Genomic DNA, 17,013 nt, shown 5'->3' with positions numbered 1-17,013 from the left:
GGGGGGGTGGGGGAATAAAAAGTTATGTAATAATTTATGAGCATCACAGTCAGCATAATAAGCTTTTTAGCTAATGAGGCGGCTTCACTCACTCGTAACTCAAATTTGATGAAAACGTCGCCCGCTTCCTCTGCGTGGAGAATTCTGGGGAACGATCCTTGAGAGCCAAGAGTTTGAATGCTGCAGTTGACTCTGGGTTTTTTTTTTTCTTGAAACATGCATTTTATATTATATCAGAGGCTTTTACTGATATTAATAAGAGTGAAACCCTCCGCGCCTTGTCAGACAAATGCTGGGTTTAGAGTAGCGGAGGAGAGGAAGAGGAGAGGAAGTGAAGAGACTATCTATATAACTATCTGACTTGGAGGGTTTTTTTTTTGTTTTGGAGAGATGCTTTTCTGACATTTAGTGTTCAGTTTTAAGGTAGAGATGGAATACTCCACTCGTATCTACCAAAAAAGAAGTACCTGTCTCACTTTCCATTAAAAGCTGTGTTCATTAACATCTGCACTGCAGATTTTTTTTTTTTACAGACTTTTATCTATAAAATTAGCTCTGCAGAACTGTACCTCAAACTTCACTGTATCAGCAGGGGTGGCAACAGTGTTTGACTTTCATCAGGTTGTTATTATGAAAACTGGCACCGACTCCACGTTGCCTGCTCACTTTTTACATCATTAGACTGATGCTACTGTGCTGGAAACTCTTCACCTCACTTAACTTAAGAAGGAGTTATATGTAAGTTTTTGCTATTGCTATAAAGCCAGCGTTAGCATGAACAGCCTGCAGGGAAAACTTACGTATAGCACCTTTAAAGTTTCTTGTATATGCTATAATCTGCTCACACATAAAGTCCTTTATTTCATTTTTTATTCTCCACATTGCTTCTGCTGTCTCTTCTGTACTTACTGCACCGACAGCATGCAGAGAAACCTGTACTCTGCTTCTCTTCTTACATGACAGTGAAACACAATCCAGGTGGACCGGTTTGAGATCAATGTGTTTGATAAGCCTTCAAATGCAAAAATCATTTCACAATTGAGTGTCTGGTAAGTTTCCACAATCATTTAAGGCTGGGACACTACAGGTGTGTGCTCCCCCGAGATTGATTTTAAGGCAAAAGTTGAGCCAGATTCACCTTTTTTTTGCCCGATGACCCCGTGTTTCTTTGCCCTCTGCGGCGACGCTGCATTGATCTCATTAAAATGAATTAGGCGACTGTTTCTTCACACAGTGCTGTGGTTTATCTGAACACTGTTTAACAGTCCACAGCTCAAACACATTCATGTGACAATCATGTAAAACGGAGAGAAATGTGTGTGTGTGTGTGTGTGTTTCCTCTCTTCTCTCATCTACCTGTGTGTGCGTTGCCTCTGGTTGAGCGACGCCGTGCGTCCGGGGCTGTGCTGCTGGCCGTGCTGGCTGCCCAGACGGGCGGGGCTGGTCATGTAGTCGTTGGGCACCGTGGGCGGCTTCACCGGCTCCAGGGTCTTGTAGGGCGTGTTGCGTCTGCAGCCGCCGCGAAGATGGGAGACAAAAAAAAAAAAAAAAAAAAAAAAGCAAATAATGAGGAACCAAAGACAAATATTATTATAATTCAGTGCAAATCCTACCATCAAAACCACGAGGCACAGTCACTAGAGCGTCGTAAATCCTATCAGCCGGATGCTGCGAGCCACCGGCTGGATCGGTTTACACTAGGAATTAATATCTGACGAGTGTCGCCGACTGCTGTCGTGCGTCACATGACGACCGGCGTTCATCAGGACATGACACCTGTCTCACATCAACAGATAACAGTCCAGGTGAGTTCCCAGACTTCTCTTTCCCCTTGATCCCCTTTTCTCTTGTATTAGTTTTGTGTTTCCCCAATGTGTATGAGACAAACCCACGAAGACACAACCATCACGACCGCACCCGAGTTAAAAAATAATGACCTGCGGCAGCTTCATGCTCAGAGGGCCGTGTTTGCTCCCTTTGTCATTTCATGTTCCTCTTCACCTCAAATTTATTCAGTAAAAAAAATATGACATGTTCTTTAACTGCATGCTCTTTAATCGCCCTCACATGAGCCTCATGTTTTTTGTATTTTTTTTTTTTCCACTCACTGCTTGATAATTAGAGGATTAGTTTTTCCTTTTCATGGCGACCAAAATGGAAATCTTACCCGAGCGTGCCGCGCCCTGACATGGGAGGGCTCGGCGGCTTCTGCGTCGGCGGATTGGTCCTCGATAGGGTCCCTCCTCTGATCGTCTGATTGTTTCCATGTTGCTGTGGTTGGGGTGAAAATCCTTACTTAAGAAATTACTTCAGACACCACTTAGGTGACTAAAATCAAATGTTACAGGCTTCCCAGATGACACCTCCTCAACAGCAGAGATGTATATTTCAGTAGGTAATACTTGATGGGTTATGTAATCCCCAGTTTGTGTTTAATGCTGATTACAGGTTAGAAACCTCTGGCTGGTTTCAATATGTTTTTTGACAGGAATCTGGGTTTTCAGTGTTACAAATTACAGCATATTTTACAGTATAAAAATAAATATATTTATATATGAGCCGTCTGGGAAGCCTATAAAGATTTTAAATTAACTACAGAACAGTTATGGACAAGGACATGACACGTAAATTAAATGACAACATGTACACGGTTGGGAAACTGACAGGGAGCGTGTTACAGATCCTTTGACTGCGTGTTCTCGACTATAAAAAGGACTACAAGTCGGTTAATGGGAAATAACATGGGAAGTGACAACGATAATCACATGTATGGGGGGGGGGGGGTTTGCTGTGAAAGGGGAGTTCGACAAATCTATCAATTATATATTATAGGAAAAATGGGTCATGTGACGAAGCAGACTTACCTTGGCTTTTAACCACTTAGTGTGGGCAAAGGGAGAAACAGACAGGGACAGAGAGACAGAGAGAGGGCATGTCAAAATGGCCATGTCTGAACGGATCAGCAGAAGTCAAAGTACAAGTGAGCAGGAGAAAAATGGCTCCCTGGTTTTATTTACACTGAGTAAACATTTAGTAAGACCTGGGCAGGTTCAGCAGCGATACAACCAGAGCAGTGGCTCCTCCTCCTGACTGTTGCTCTCGTCCTTCAGACCTACAGAACCACACCCAGTGCCACAGTCAGAGTGGAAGGAAATCTCAGCGATCTGATGCTCCGCAGCTATTGTGCACAAGTGAAACCGGTTTTATGTCAACAGGGTCTCTGAGACTGCCTGTCATTAGGAGCTTTACCTTTGTAGATCAAACAGCTGTCTCTCAAATAAGCCTACAGGTACATTTTTTTTTGGGTACATTTTCATGGTTTGGACTCAAAAAATAATTTCAAATGATCTCATTCCTGGCAGCGATAAATAAGCACCCTGATACTTGTGTGGGCTGATGTCAAAGAGAATACAGAGCCAACGAAGCAGTGGGGTTGATCTGCAGTTTGACAACTGCAGAGTCAAGTGGCTCATCTATAATGCAGCGTCCCCAGTGGCCTTTGCAGAAAGCATCGTAGCATCACAAGACCACGAGAGAGAAACACAGAGAGAGAGAGAGAGAGAGAGAGAATGAAACCAAAAGCAAAATTCACAGCGTGGGTCAGTGTGAGGTGATCTCTGCCCCTTTAATTAAAAAAAAAAAAACAAAACAGAAAAAACACCTTCAAGTGCAGCTGCGAATGGGAAATTTCACGTTCAAATTTCACTCTCCACGGGTTATCAGAGCTGGGCGAGATTCAATTTACAATCTAGGTCAAACTGGAAGTGCCAAGTCCTACTACAGCCGCCGCTTATCTTCCTGGCAACGGCTGTATCTCTGCCCTTGCTCCACAAACCCGAGCGGCAGCGTGGAAATGCTTTAGTAACGTCCGAGCTGAATCACAGACAGACAGACAGGTCATTATCAAGTCCAAAAAAAGGCTTAATGTGGAGCCGGGATGAAAATCCAGAGCGCTGCAGTCCGACAGAGCTGGGTGAGTCTGCCGGGTTAAAGGAGACAAACACTTCCTGAGGTCTGGGTGGTCATTCAAGGACACATCCCCTCCCAAAAAAATCTGACGAACACACAGTGACTAGCTGTTCTGACCGGTGTGACACACGTGTGTAATTATTCTGTGTTTGAAAGCTTCAAGAAACTCAAAATCAGGAATTTCAAACGCATAAATTGACTCGGTGACGTCACCGTCAGCTCCTTAATAATCTGACTGACAGGTTCATTAATTAGCCTGTTAGAATTAACATTATAATCCTGAAGATTTTTAATGCCATCAGACCCCGTTTTTGATACTATTTATGGTCGGATTTTGGCGTTTTCTTTTCCCAGAAACAGCCATTAAATCTACTGATTGAATGAAATTGTTATATCAGCCTCATTTCTTACCGTTCACTCTCGTTTCACTGTATCAGAACAAACCAAACACTCTTTATTGTAAACATGTGTCCCCTCAAATCAACCACGTGAAGTCTTCAGGATTATAACTTAAAGAAAACTCTTGCTGACCTTCAAACATAATACACAAAATATAGAAAACCGGTCATTACTTTGTTGAATCAAGTAAGAAAAATATCAAAATTGCCCCAAAAAAACAAAACTATTCCTTTAAATAAATCTTAGAAACTCATGACTGACAGAAGGCAAAATATCCAGGGATTGCTATCTAACTTCAAACACCTGACATCATCGTCCCTGGATTCCTGAAAGCCCCGCTGACTAGATTAAGCATCAGCTGACTGGAGGAATAAATCTCATCTTTCGCATTAATGCTAAAAAGCATCATGTCACTGTCAGAGCGCCTTGAGAGGAGGGAACACCCTGATCTGTCGGCTGTGTGAGATTCCAGATGTGGCCCGGCTGATTTATTGATATAACGCTGCAGCGTTCAGAGAGGAATCAGATTATCTACTGGATGAATTCCACATTCTCTTTTCTCTCAGTTCCTCTTCTTCTCTCTCTCTCTCTGTCAGATCTGAGAACGACTTCTATTCAATAATGCATATGAGGGCTACATGATGTTTCTTCTCTCTATTACAGCTTGGTGTTTAACTATACAAACACAGTGTGAGGCTATAAAACCAATTCAGGCCGACGCAAACAGGCAGCGACTTTCACAGTTAACCGGAGCCAATACACATGATTTAAACTCTCATTAATGTATTGATTCTGGTCAGTAAGTAAACCATGGCTATAGGTATTCTATACAAGCTGCGTATCTGACAGGAGCCATCACAGGATACTATATGATTACTATGGGGTATTGATGTTAAATATTGATTGGCTCTGTGACATGCATAGGAGAGAGGAAGATGAGTGATGTAGGGCTGCTGCAGGAGTGTGTGTGTGTGTGTGTGTGTGTGTTTCCCATTACATTCATTAACTAAATGCAGCATGTCTAAAGACAGTTAAAAAGGGAGAAAATCCACTGAGATTAGGCCCAGAGTGATACCTCATGTTCTTAAAATAGATGCATCAAACAGTCTCAGAACAGCCATGAAGCACGGTGATTTTCAGCAGCCGCATTCTGCTATCCTAATTTTCTGAGCAACTCTTACACAGGAGTCAGGACCTCATTGTGATTTTGTTTTATATAATATTATTAAATCCTTGACCTTGGAAACAACATTTGACAAAACAAATCTCACCTCAGAGTCCATTCAGCAGTTTCCTAATAGCACATGATCTCCAACGCCACGTGTAGTTTCCCCTGTTGTCATGTTGGTTTACAACTTTTCTTGAGCACTTTTAAAAATGAGATAAAATCCTTATAGTGCTCAGAGAAAAACTACAAGTCTTCTCTACCTGCAGATGAAGATAAGGCGATATGATCGATAGCTCCAGAACAGCTACTAAATGAACCTTGAGGTGAGATTGTTTTGCCAACAACATAATCTGTTGATTTAATTAACACATCCATCTATGTATGAAATTTACTTTTGAACAGTTCAGAACTTCTGCTTTATTGCTTTCTGCAAACAGCAAAATTACAATAGTTTAATAAATCTCCAAAAATATACTATAAATAAATATATATATATATATATATATCTATGCAACATAATTAAGCATTAACTGTGGCGCTAGAGCCATGAGACTGTTAGCTTAGCCTAGCATAAACACCTGAAGGGTAAACAGCTAATGGCTTCTTAAATCTGCCAACAACCAACTCTACAGTTCATTACTAATGCTACTCATTTTTGCTTTTATTGTTAGCTACATCCTTTAACTATTTTTCAGCACATAAAATAACTTAATTTATTGATATTTCATCTTTAGAGGTGCTTTAATGTTTCCCCCTACTTCCAGTCGTTAAGCTACGCTAAGCTAACAGCCTAACAGCCTAGAAACATGAGAGCTGTTTTCTCATCTCTGGCACATTTGTGAAAATGTTGAACTCTTGATTTAATGAGAATTGATTATTGCATCTAATAAAACAAGGTCCTTGTAAAAGTTTCAAGTACATAATTGTTCATGCTAATACGTGCCAGCCTGCTCTCTTTGGTGGGAAACGCACCCACTTAAAATGCTTCACTCCACATTAGCCATCGCACACTTTCACCATGACAGAAGGGTCCAGTATAATTCCCTACACAATAAATTGAGAGTGGCACAATGGCTTTTATCCTGCCTTATCAATGCCTCTAACACTATGTGATGGTAATGGCGGGCCTCTAATCCAATCTGTCTGACAGCTGCAATTGATTGGCTGATTGATGGGGCAGAGAGAGAGGATGAGGAGATCGCCAAAAATGCCTGCGGCCGCCTGGAAATTATGTCATTACCACCGCTGTCGGGACGACCCAGCGACCCCTGAAGCGAGCCCTAATGGCGAGGAGGAAGGGAAACTGTCGCCCCTCGGTTCATTTGAGTATATCAGATCATAATCAGCTTCTTTACCGCCCTTCAGATTGTGTACTGATGTGAAAATAAACTACAAATCAAATTGTACCAACATCATTCCTCTGCAAAGGTTTGGAGAAACTCAATGGAGGAGATTACGAGAGCGGACGGGGGCCTAAGTGCCTTTAAAAACGTCTCGCAAATTTCCCTGCACTCGCCATTTTCACGACGCTCTAAGAATAGAGCCGTTTTTCTGAAAGCTACATGATGTAATCGCTTTTTTAGTTCATCTCAACCCCCAACCCGTTCCCACCAACCCACGCTCAAACATATTCCTGTAGGGTCAGAGGAGGGGAGGGGGGTGCGCTTTCTGAAGATGAAAGAGAAAGCACAAGAGATGGAGTATGAGCGAGTAAGCGAGTCAAAGTGGGAGAGAAAAGAGAAGGAGGGAGATAGGAGTACCTCTGGCAAGAAAGAAAAGGAGGGTGGGAGGGAGGGAAGTAAATTAGATGTAGAGGAAGAGGAAAGTGGAAGAACTGATGGACCGAGCGGAGACCAGAGAACAGATCTGAAAACAGGCAAAAATCAGGAGGAACCTGCTCACCTTCACGCCGTGGCCGACGTCGTCCAGTACAGTGTAGTCAATGGGCTTCCTGATGTACCTTACCGGCCGCTCCATATTAGCCGGCGCTATGATCTTATGGGTCCTCGCCGTGTTCTTGTTGGTGGTCAGGATCCCGATCTCCCGCCGGGCCACCTTCTCTTTATGGATGTCCACCGTCTGTAAGTGACACAGTGAAGACAGAAGAAGGGGGGTGTGATTGAGGTGGTGGTGGTGGTGGGGGGACCCTCTGGGACTGAATGAACTCATCATACAGCAGCTTAAGAAGGTTTAATTGAATCATGGAGGTTGTGCTTTTCATCACCGGGGTCTTAATCTTTTTACAACCTCCAGTGTGCACTAATAAAATCGATTGCAGCACAAACCAGATCCTGGATGGAATAATGATCGAGGCATGTTTATCTGCGCATTAATGAAATCAAAAACTTAATCGTATGGAAAGAGTTTACTGCCCCCGAAGTCCCTGAATGCAGCAAGTCGATCCAGATAATTATTAACAGAAAAATATACAAAACCATGAGAACATACTGTAAGATAGAGAGTTGAGAACCTTATTTCAGAAGGATAAAATGAAGTCGACTGTGTACATACTCTCACTGATTTTTATTATCAGATAACTTCCTTTTCTTTCTTTCTTTTGCAAAAACGCAAGGGACAAATCCTGATGCATTATTTATGCTTCTGGAGACCAAGAGAGATTTTTCTACTGAAATTGCACCAATGTTCAGTTAATTACCCGGCCATCTCTAAAAAGATAAAATTCTAATTAATTTAAAGCTCTTCAGGAAACTTTGCACACAGTTGACAAATATAACTTATTCCCCAGCTGAACTCAGATATCCTATAACTCTTATTTTGATCAAGCGAATGCTGGATGCCTGAAGAGGAATCATAGCACGAGTTAATCAATGGATTTAAAGTTTCTCCTTTTGAGGGTGTTTCTGGCTCAAGATGAGACTTTTTTTTTTTTTTTTTTAAACCACAAAATGTTGTGAAATGCAACTTTAACCATCCGAATATATGTCTGACTCAGCAAAGCTTTTAAATAAAAATCAACAGCCACAGGGAAAGCCTTTAAATAGTCAATTTATTTCATTCCCAGATCATCCAAGGGCTGCAACTAACTGTAGCCTGACCTGTATTATATAGAAGTAATTGAAAATTTAAACAAATCTGACATGTTGGTTGATGTTTAATTTTTCTTTAGACGCAAATGAGCCTTGAATGAATCTTGATAAGGACATTTTTACAGCTGACAATAAGCCACCGTTCTGTACTGGCTGACATATACACCATGTTTGATAAGCGGCTGAAATGATTAAATCAATATTAAAAAAAAACAAAACAGTTGACGGTTAATTTTCTTCTAATCTAGAGCCGTGACGGTCGATCCATATCGACCATCGCGTACGAATCTTTCCTGCAGACCGCTGCATTTACATCCCCTGCTCCCACCCTGAGAGGAGCCCAGGAGCAGCTGCCCTTCCTCTGAGAAGATGAAAGGCCGCAATGTCCGCTGAGGGGCCGACCAGTAAAACGCCGGTCTCTCACATGGGGGTGGGGGGTGGGGTTGGATTGCGGGGAGTCAGCGACCAGCGCCAACAGAGGATTCCTTTCATGCCACGGGGATCTGGAGCTGGACTGAGCTCTGTCTCTTTATGCTGCACTGTTCCACTGTATGTGCCGACTTAGCCCTCAAGTGTCACTCATCCCGGAGCCGGCGGGGGGAAATGAACAGCACTCTTTCGCTGCGGCTTACATGTGGTCAAGTACGGTGCAGTCAAGCCCTGGACAATATCAAGTCTATAAGAGGCCCGAGAGCACTCCAGGGCGCCTATAAGGAACGACGCGAAGCAGATTCTTACACAGGACACACGAAGGGTGTTAAGAGAGTGGATTGTTCAAAATTATATTAAGGTATGAAACAAAAAAAAAAAGAGAGAAGAGAAATCAATATTTCATAACACGCAAAGTTGCTCATACATAATTGCTCCCACAGAGACCTCCCCATACAAAAGGGAAACATCCGTTCTGTTCCAATGCCCCCGTCGTGTCTGTTTGAATTAAGAGGGATGACAGAGCGTTGACTACAGTCATCTTTTTTAACCTGAGCTGGGCTGCCAGAGCACGAGAGGCTTTAAATACTACTTTAAAACACACAACTTGCAGTGACGAAGTCTTCCCAGTGAGGCGAACACACCATCGCATTTTAGCAGCGCTTCAAACTCAAACAGTGTGTAAGAGCTCCAACTAGGATTGGGGTTTTTTCACTCCACAGCTCAGAGGATAATGCTCAAGTTTCAAACTGTCATAAATCGTGATCATCTGGGAACAGCTGGGCTAAAATCTAATCAGTCTATTTGGCCTCCATTTGCAGGGCAGTGATGGCGTCCAATGATTGGCTATGAGAGAGGATTCAAAGGGGAGACAGGAATAGCTTCATCATTCCAGGTCTGGTTTTTCTTCTGAAAACAAAGCTTTAACCCTCATGACGACTTCTCTGGCTGGGATAAAAGATCATTGTCAAGGCATTGGCATGTAAGCATTGTTTTAAAATATAATGAGGAAGCGGGTGAAAGAGGAGGAGAAGTTTCACTACAAACCACCGGCAGAAACGAGAAAGAACTGCTGCTGAACCGTGGTAGCTAAACTGGGAAAAAAGCATCTGGCCTCAGCTGAACTTTTATCAGAGAACAGCATGTGGACAAACATCATTGCAGCTGGCAAAGGGTGGAAGTGAGACGGCGTTGTGGTTGTGTGAGCTCATCTCCTTCCTCTATGCCAAGAAGACTGCCCCTGTTGTAACAGCGCGGGCCCATGTTATAGATGAGTGGGGGTACATTCGAAACCACCTTCTTCTTCTGCAAACTTCCAACCAACGAGCGGTCGCATCCCAGAGAGCCTTAAATACATTCTGACTTGACCCCTCTTTGACCGACCACATAAAGAACTCCAATCTTAGCACTTAATACTTAATACTCCGTCTCTTCTGCTTCTACTGACTTTTAAACTGGCACCAAAAGGTGTTTCCGAACGCATCTTGCCGAACTGAAAGGTGGATGATTCACATGTGTTTTTACTCGCTGTCACCCATATGTTTGAGCTCTGCAGCAGTTTTCCCCCAGCAGTTTTGGCTCCGCTGTTTGGCTTCCCCATCAGCTACAGGCTTTTAGGATTTACAGGGCCTCCTCTCTTCTCGCTGCCTTTCTTCATGTTTGAACTCCAGTCCACCTCCGTTTATCCTCAACTATTCCCCTCTACTCAACTCTTCTTTTGCATCCTTTTTAGATCTGTGTTTTCTGTATCCCTTCCAATTCCACCCTAATTCTCCCCACACCCACAGAAGAGTCACGCACCTATACGACTAGACTCAGGATCTAGGTCATACGTTGGAAAAGCTGCCAACACCATCACCGTCATTCACACGTTGTAGCCAGACAGAAAGGAGAAAAAAGTCCAGTCACGGAGATCTGGAGAGAACTTCTTCCCATTTTGGTGAACGGGGGTGAGTCAGCGCAGCGGTTGCCACGATGAGAGCTTTTCTTGTTGTGTTGTTAGTAGCAACAAGTGCCTAAATATTTGTGATTTATTTATTTCCCTTTTTAATCCAGATTGTTGCCATTCTAGTTAATGCTGCACTTTAAAAACTGTTTGAACTACAACACCCAGGAATCCAGAGAAGTGAGATCATGTTACTCGGCAAAACACTGACATGTTTACCACCAGAGAGGTGATGTGTTGTCAAAGTCCAGCTTCTCTGGACAGAGTCGCTGCTGATCAGGGGACAGTCTGTGGATGCATTTGGTCTCAGATTTCTATCTGTTATTCGCCTGTCCGAGGTGCCACATTAATGATGCTGTAATAATAGTAGTAGTAGTAATAATTTCTCTAATTGACAAGATTATTGTGGTATTTATGACTCTGTTTATGTTTTTTTTTTTTTTTTACATGATTTTTGCCAAATACAAGATGTTTCTGACTGGTTATTTTAACAATCCCTTCATCGATTTTCCAGGAAAACCTACTATAATAGAGACAACTCAAGAATGAAGGAGACTTTGAAGGGAAACGCCTTTTTGTAAAATGTGTTATATTCATAACCGTTTGGGACTGAGAAAAGTCCTCAAGTGTGCTAATTAATGATGACTCTTCCTCCATTGTGTATTGTGTATTGTGTGTGTGTGTGTGTGTGTGCTTGGTATATGCCTCATGCTCTCACAAAAGTCTGTTTGACTGAAGCTTAGACAATAAATCAGGTTTTAGTGCATGTGTTTTGATTTCTTTCACTAATGTCATTTTTTCAGCATCCTTTAAGCAGATCTGAGATTCCTTCTGCAGTGATCCTCTCTCTCTCTATCTCTGTCTCATACTGATTTACACCTCTTGACCTTTTGACCACCAAAATCAGAATCAGTTCATCCTTGAGTCCGAATGAATGTTTGTGGCAAATTTGAAGGAGTTCGCTCGAGGCGTTACAGAGATATTGTTACGTTCACAAGCGACATGTGATGTGACGGACAGCCCGTTTAACTTAATGCCTCCGGCTCTGGCTGTCGCCGGCGCGGAGGAATAAAGAACACGTCTGTAGACTTTGACGTGATATGGAGACAGCCAGTTTCACTTCAGCACATGCTGGAGAGAAAAGAAGGAAAAAACAGCCCTTTCAGCACTCTGGCAGGCTGGATGATATCCTCAATAAAATGCCAGCTACGCACAAACAAACACAAAAGCTGCACAGCATGTAGGGTACAGGCGTAGTAAGGGTTGAACTGGGTGCTGCTTACACACACAAACACACACACACACACACACACACACAAGATGAGGGGGAAGAAAAAAACAACGTATTACTAGACAAACACACCCTACATACCAGTGTGTCTATGTGCATGTGTGGCAAGCCAGACCAGACAAATGTGCCAATGCTTAATGATAGAGCTCGACTGTGGATGATTATAAGACTTAAAACAAAAATGTTTCAGCGAACTGGCAGCGATACGTCTTCATCGAGCCCCTCTTGAGATGCCACACACACACACACACACACACACACACACTGAAAACTACTCATTTCACATGGTACGCTGTCCAGGAACATAAAGGACGGGGAACTATTTTTACCCTCGTGTAGTATCACAAACCAGAACTGCACATGGTTTTTCCAAACACGACGTGGCAGAGGGACTTATTAAAAAGGTCGTTTAAGATAAGCTCGTCTTTACCGCCGTCCAGCAATTGGACATCCTTGTTCTGCGGGATTACGAGGAGATAATAACTATGAAAGCACATGTCTGTTAAACACATTTGAACCCTCAGTTTCAGGATTACTATGCGAGAGGATTTATCACAATACTCCCCTTGAGCTGCTGACAGGTGAAGACGGCGCTGATGAGGACACGGACATCTCTTCTTAAAGAACTGTGATTCGAACAATTTGTGATGCTCACTGTGTTCCAGCAGTTGTTTTATGATGAAGTGCTGCGAGTGCTTTTTTAACCTTCCCTCCTCCGCTTCCACTACAACACTTTTACTGTATCCCAGTGCATTTCCTGAAATAACTTTGTCCTGCCCCTGAAACTTGCTGCTTCTGTGGGATCTGGAAAACACGGGCCAAATAAAACGCTCGACATGTGACCACTCAGCTGTATCATTAAGACGTGCTGCGGCTTTGTTGCATCATTGTGTGTTGAGGGTTATTTTTCTCTGTGGGGGGATTTGCATCTCCGCCTGTGGTTACATTGGACTGCATTACTGGTTAATGGGTAGAAGAAAAAAAAAAAAGTGAGGTGAACCCAGAGCTGAAAACTTAAACATGGCACTTAGATGTTCTGTTGGTTTACGCCAATTGGGGAATGAAAACGAAGCCAACAACAAAAAATCTCGAGAAATGTCTGCAGCTAACGTGGGTGAATTTTTCCGTTGCGTCACGTTTGGAGCTGTGGGTTTTCAACTCTTTTCTTTAGGACTGGGGACCCTGGTAGGCTAGCTGTTTCCCCCCATTTCCAGTCTTTGTGCTAAGCTACGCTAACAGGCTGCTGGCTATACTCTTATATTTGACAGACAGACATGAGAGGGATCTATTTTCTCAGCTATTGATCAGCTAGAAGGTGAAAAAAAAATCATATTTCCCAACATGTCGAAGTATTCCTTTAAATATATGACAAGTTTGGGTTCTGTTTTTAAAATACATGTTCATATTTTTGTGGTAAAGTAGACGTCAGTTTACTATTATAATTTACTATTTGCGATAATGTTGAGGCATTACATTTTAACACATTTTACAGGCTTGAAAATGAAAAATGTTCCAGTATTTCACAAGAAAAAGTAAAAAAGGAGAAAAGTTTTCTTCCTCTTTGCTGTCAAACATCTCATGACCCCTCAGGTTGATCTTGTGACCAACTGGGAAGCCAAGCCCTCCCCATAATGCACTGCTCCAGGGCACCTTGTTCTGCATCTGGACAAATAAACTTCCTGTCACACGCCTTCTTGAGCTTCTCGGCTGCTTTAGCAGCTCGTTCTGACCGTGTCCGGCCTCATGTGTGGGAGCAGTGCAATCCAACACTCCTGACTCCGCTCTGAGCCAAAACGGCTGTCGGAGCAGAGCAAACGCCTCTCTTGTCTGGTCTGTTTCTCAGCGTGATTACAGCCAGCAACATCTGAAGCCCGTCATCTGTGGAGTCAAACAGTTGTCCAAAAGGCCCTTCGCCGGGGCTGTTAGTGCAACGCAGAGCATGTCGGAGCTTCCATCTGCGCCCGGGGCCAAAATGAGAGGTCAAACGCCCCCGTGGGGAGTTCTCAGTTTGGCAGCTTCTTGTTAAACATCCCTCAAAAACCGGATTCCTCTGGTAAATCTAACAACCCATGTGTGGCGCGGCCGAGCCAGAAGCGGAGGTTGAGACTGGACAGGAGTGAAACCCTGGAAAGATCGTCTCCCCCACTCTCCCAGCAGCGAAAAAAAACAACAAAACACTGTTAAAAAAACAGTCAAGACAGCGCGCCGAGGTCGATGCTTTGTTTGCTAACACAGCACATAAGGAAACACCACAGCTGACTTTTACCAATCTGACTTTGAGCTGAGGCCAAAGCAGCATTCAGACTGAGCCTGGAGTTTATATTTGAGATGAGAGTAAGAGGATAATGGAGAAAACAAACTAAAAAAAAGAAATCTGAATCTGAGCTGCACATTAAGTATTTCCTCACCGGCCGCGTTTCACTGAGCTGTCAAATAATTGCCGGCATTACTCTTCTACAAGGAGGATCTGCAGAACAGAGCTGCATTGATTAGATGAAATTGCAAAAGGATGTTAAGTGGGAAAGATTGCACTGGTAGTGATGATGATGGTGGTGATGATGATGATGTTCTGCAGTGGGGAAGAGGAAGGAGGGAGAAGGAAGAGCGGGAGAGGAAGTCACCGCAGAGCAGAGGAGCTGATGATTCACTGAATAACATAAGTCACCAGTCATTTCACATCATCGCTCGCTCCAATCTAAACTCTATTCAAGCGGGACAGAGTCATGATGGGAGTTGCGTGCAGCGCCACGTTTGACATTCAAGGCGTTACGACGAACACGTGGAGCGAATGGGGTGATCAATCAGAGGAAGATAGACTGATAAATAAATAGAAACCAATTTTGACAATTGATTAATTGTTGAAATGATCTATTTAGTGAAACTGACACGTTCTCCGTCTCCAGCTTCTCACATATGAGGATCTGGTTTTTGGGCTTTTACATTAAGCCACTCAAGTCACAATTTATGGATGAATTGAATATTAATCAACGGATTAATCAGTAATGAAAATAATAATTTAGCCTCAATTCCCAGGGGTAGGAGTGTATGAGATTTATTTGCTGCTCTGTATAAAAAAAAAAAACAGGGACAATCATGTAGTTGATCAAAAGTGAACTGTTATAATTTGCCAGGTGCTGCGTGTCCTGGTTTTGAAAACTAATTTCACGAGAATAAAAAAAAAAGAAAAAGAAGAAGAAGCTGCCTTCCCCTTCTAAATTTTAATATTGTTAATCTCCCCCCTACTGTCTCTCATTACCTGCTCAGTGATGATGACAGTGCCATTAACAGCACAAGATGGTTCAGCAGCAAAAAACACAGTCTTGTGATTATTTTTAAAAGTCGCTTGTTATTTTAGTTAATTGATTAATTGCTGAATCTATAAATAATTAATTGTTGAGTCTATATAAAAAAAAAAAGGACAAAATATACTCACATACTTGGTATTTTTACTTAATGCATTTCCTAAAAGCAAAATATCCTGATATAAATTATGATTAATCCTTCATATGCATTTCATGTAAAGTCATAAATTACTGGATTTCCAAAATTTTTTCCTAAATTTCCCAGACACTCTGAATCCCAAACCCCCCCCCCCATGTCTTTAACCTTTAAACAGCCACTGTCTGGAGGCAGCGGACCACACCAAGATGTGGCCACAGAGACACAGACACATGGTTATAATCCAATGAAAGAAAAGAAAGAGGCGTGAAGAATACGTGTAAATATCCAACAGTGGGGGGAAAAAAAATACATAAAACATTAATTCACATTAATACAAACTCTGCCTGGAAATCAGCATTTCACAGCCAGGCAAGTGGGAGAGACCACCAGGAGAGGCAGGAGAGAGACCAAAATACACAGGCAAGCAGTAGGATCAGCAGGAAACACAAGGAGCACACACACACACACACACACACACACACACACACGGAGCTATAAGGCTTCATTTCCTGTTTGGACGAGTGCCATTCTTACTCGACGGGAGGTCAAAAAGCCACCACTGCAGCACACAGACGCAACCCTAGACAGTCATTGCATGTGTGTGTGTGTGTGTGTGTGTTTGTGTGTGTGTGTGGGTGTGTGTGTGCGCTCCTCCGCACAGACTTCCGAGTGTAACGGCACGCAACTGTTCATCCGAGGAACAAGGGACTGGAATGAAAAATAAAAAGACAGCTCACAAACACAAACCGAGTCCTACTTCAAACACAAACACACTGACTCATGTGATCAGATAAGAAGAACTGTGTAACTGTAGTAACCTCTTCTCAGTGAGGCACGCAGCTGTGGGAACAAACTGGGAGTGTACGGTAGATATGTGTGTGTGTGTGTGTGTGTGTGTTTCTGTGTGTGTCAGCTGCTTTCTGCATCCAGCCTGTTGTTGTTGTGCAGCTCCATCACTGTGGTCACTGGGTTCAGTCAGCACACTGACCGGCTCCAAATCCACTGACATCACTGTAAACAGAGCTGCGCTGACAAAAACAGTGAGTTGTAAAATCCCTTTTCCACAGTCACTTATCACTTCATCCTCAACTGTCCTTCTGGGTGTAAGCGCATTCAAATTTCTACTTGATTAACCACCAATAGATGATCAATTTGTGCTATAAAAGTTGTCCCTCTTCAATCTCTTGCACTTATGTTTCGTTTTATCCCGTCATCTTTGCAGAGACTTCCACTTCCCATCGGTTTTACTGATCAGCTTCCCCACAGTTGTTGCCTTAAAGTGACGCAGCATTTCCTCTGCGACTTATGGAAAAATTGATCATTA

The 17,013-nt window shown here is 42.9% G+C and overlaps 1 protein-coding gene across 7 annotated transcripts in view; it reads right to left on the bottom strand.

Annotated features, from left to right (window-relative positions):
- abi1a (abl-interactor 1a) overlaps window positions 1–17,013 on the bottom strand; it is a 46,722-nt gene that overhangs the window by 13,214 nt on the left and 16,495 nt on the right. For 4 of the 7 annotated variants that reach the window (XM_023431493.2, XM_023431490.2, XM_023431494.2 and 1 more), the window contains exons 3-6: window positions 7,439–7,615; window positions 2,865–2,879; window positions 2,168–2,271; window positions 1,357–1,509 (exon numbers count right to left, since the gene is read on the bottom strand). In XM_023431493.2, the coding sequence (XP_023287261.1) occupies window positions 1,357–1,509; window positions 2,168–2,271; window positions 2,865–2,879; window positions 7,439–7,615 (449 nt within the window). The remainder of the gene's footprint in view (window positions 1–1,356; window positions 1,510–2,167; window positions 2,272–2,864; window positions 2,880–7,438; window positions 7,616–17,013) is intronic. The other 3 variants (XM_023431489.2, XM_087169939.1, XM_023431491.2) reach the window with 1 other exon arrangement.

The sequence above is a fragment of the Seriola lalandi genome, unplaced genomic scaffold (genome assembly GCF_002814215.2).
Source record: "Seriola lalandi dorsalis isolate HSWRI2012SDOR001 ecotype SW California unplaced genomic scaffold, Sedor1 jcf7180002054923, whole genome shotgun sequence".
In the NCBI taxonomy this organism is placed as follows: domain Eukaryota; kingdom Metazoa; phylum Chordata; class Actinopteri; order Carangiformes; family Carangidae; genus Seriola; species Seriola lalandi.
The sequence above is the reverse complement of the archived record's forward strand: the minus strand, read 5'-3'. Positions and strand labels throughout refer to the sequence as shown.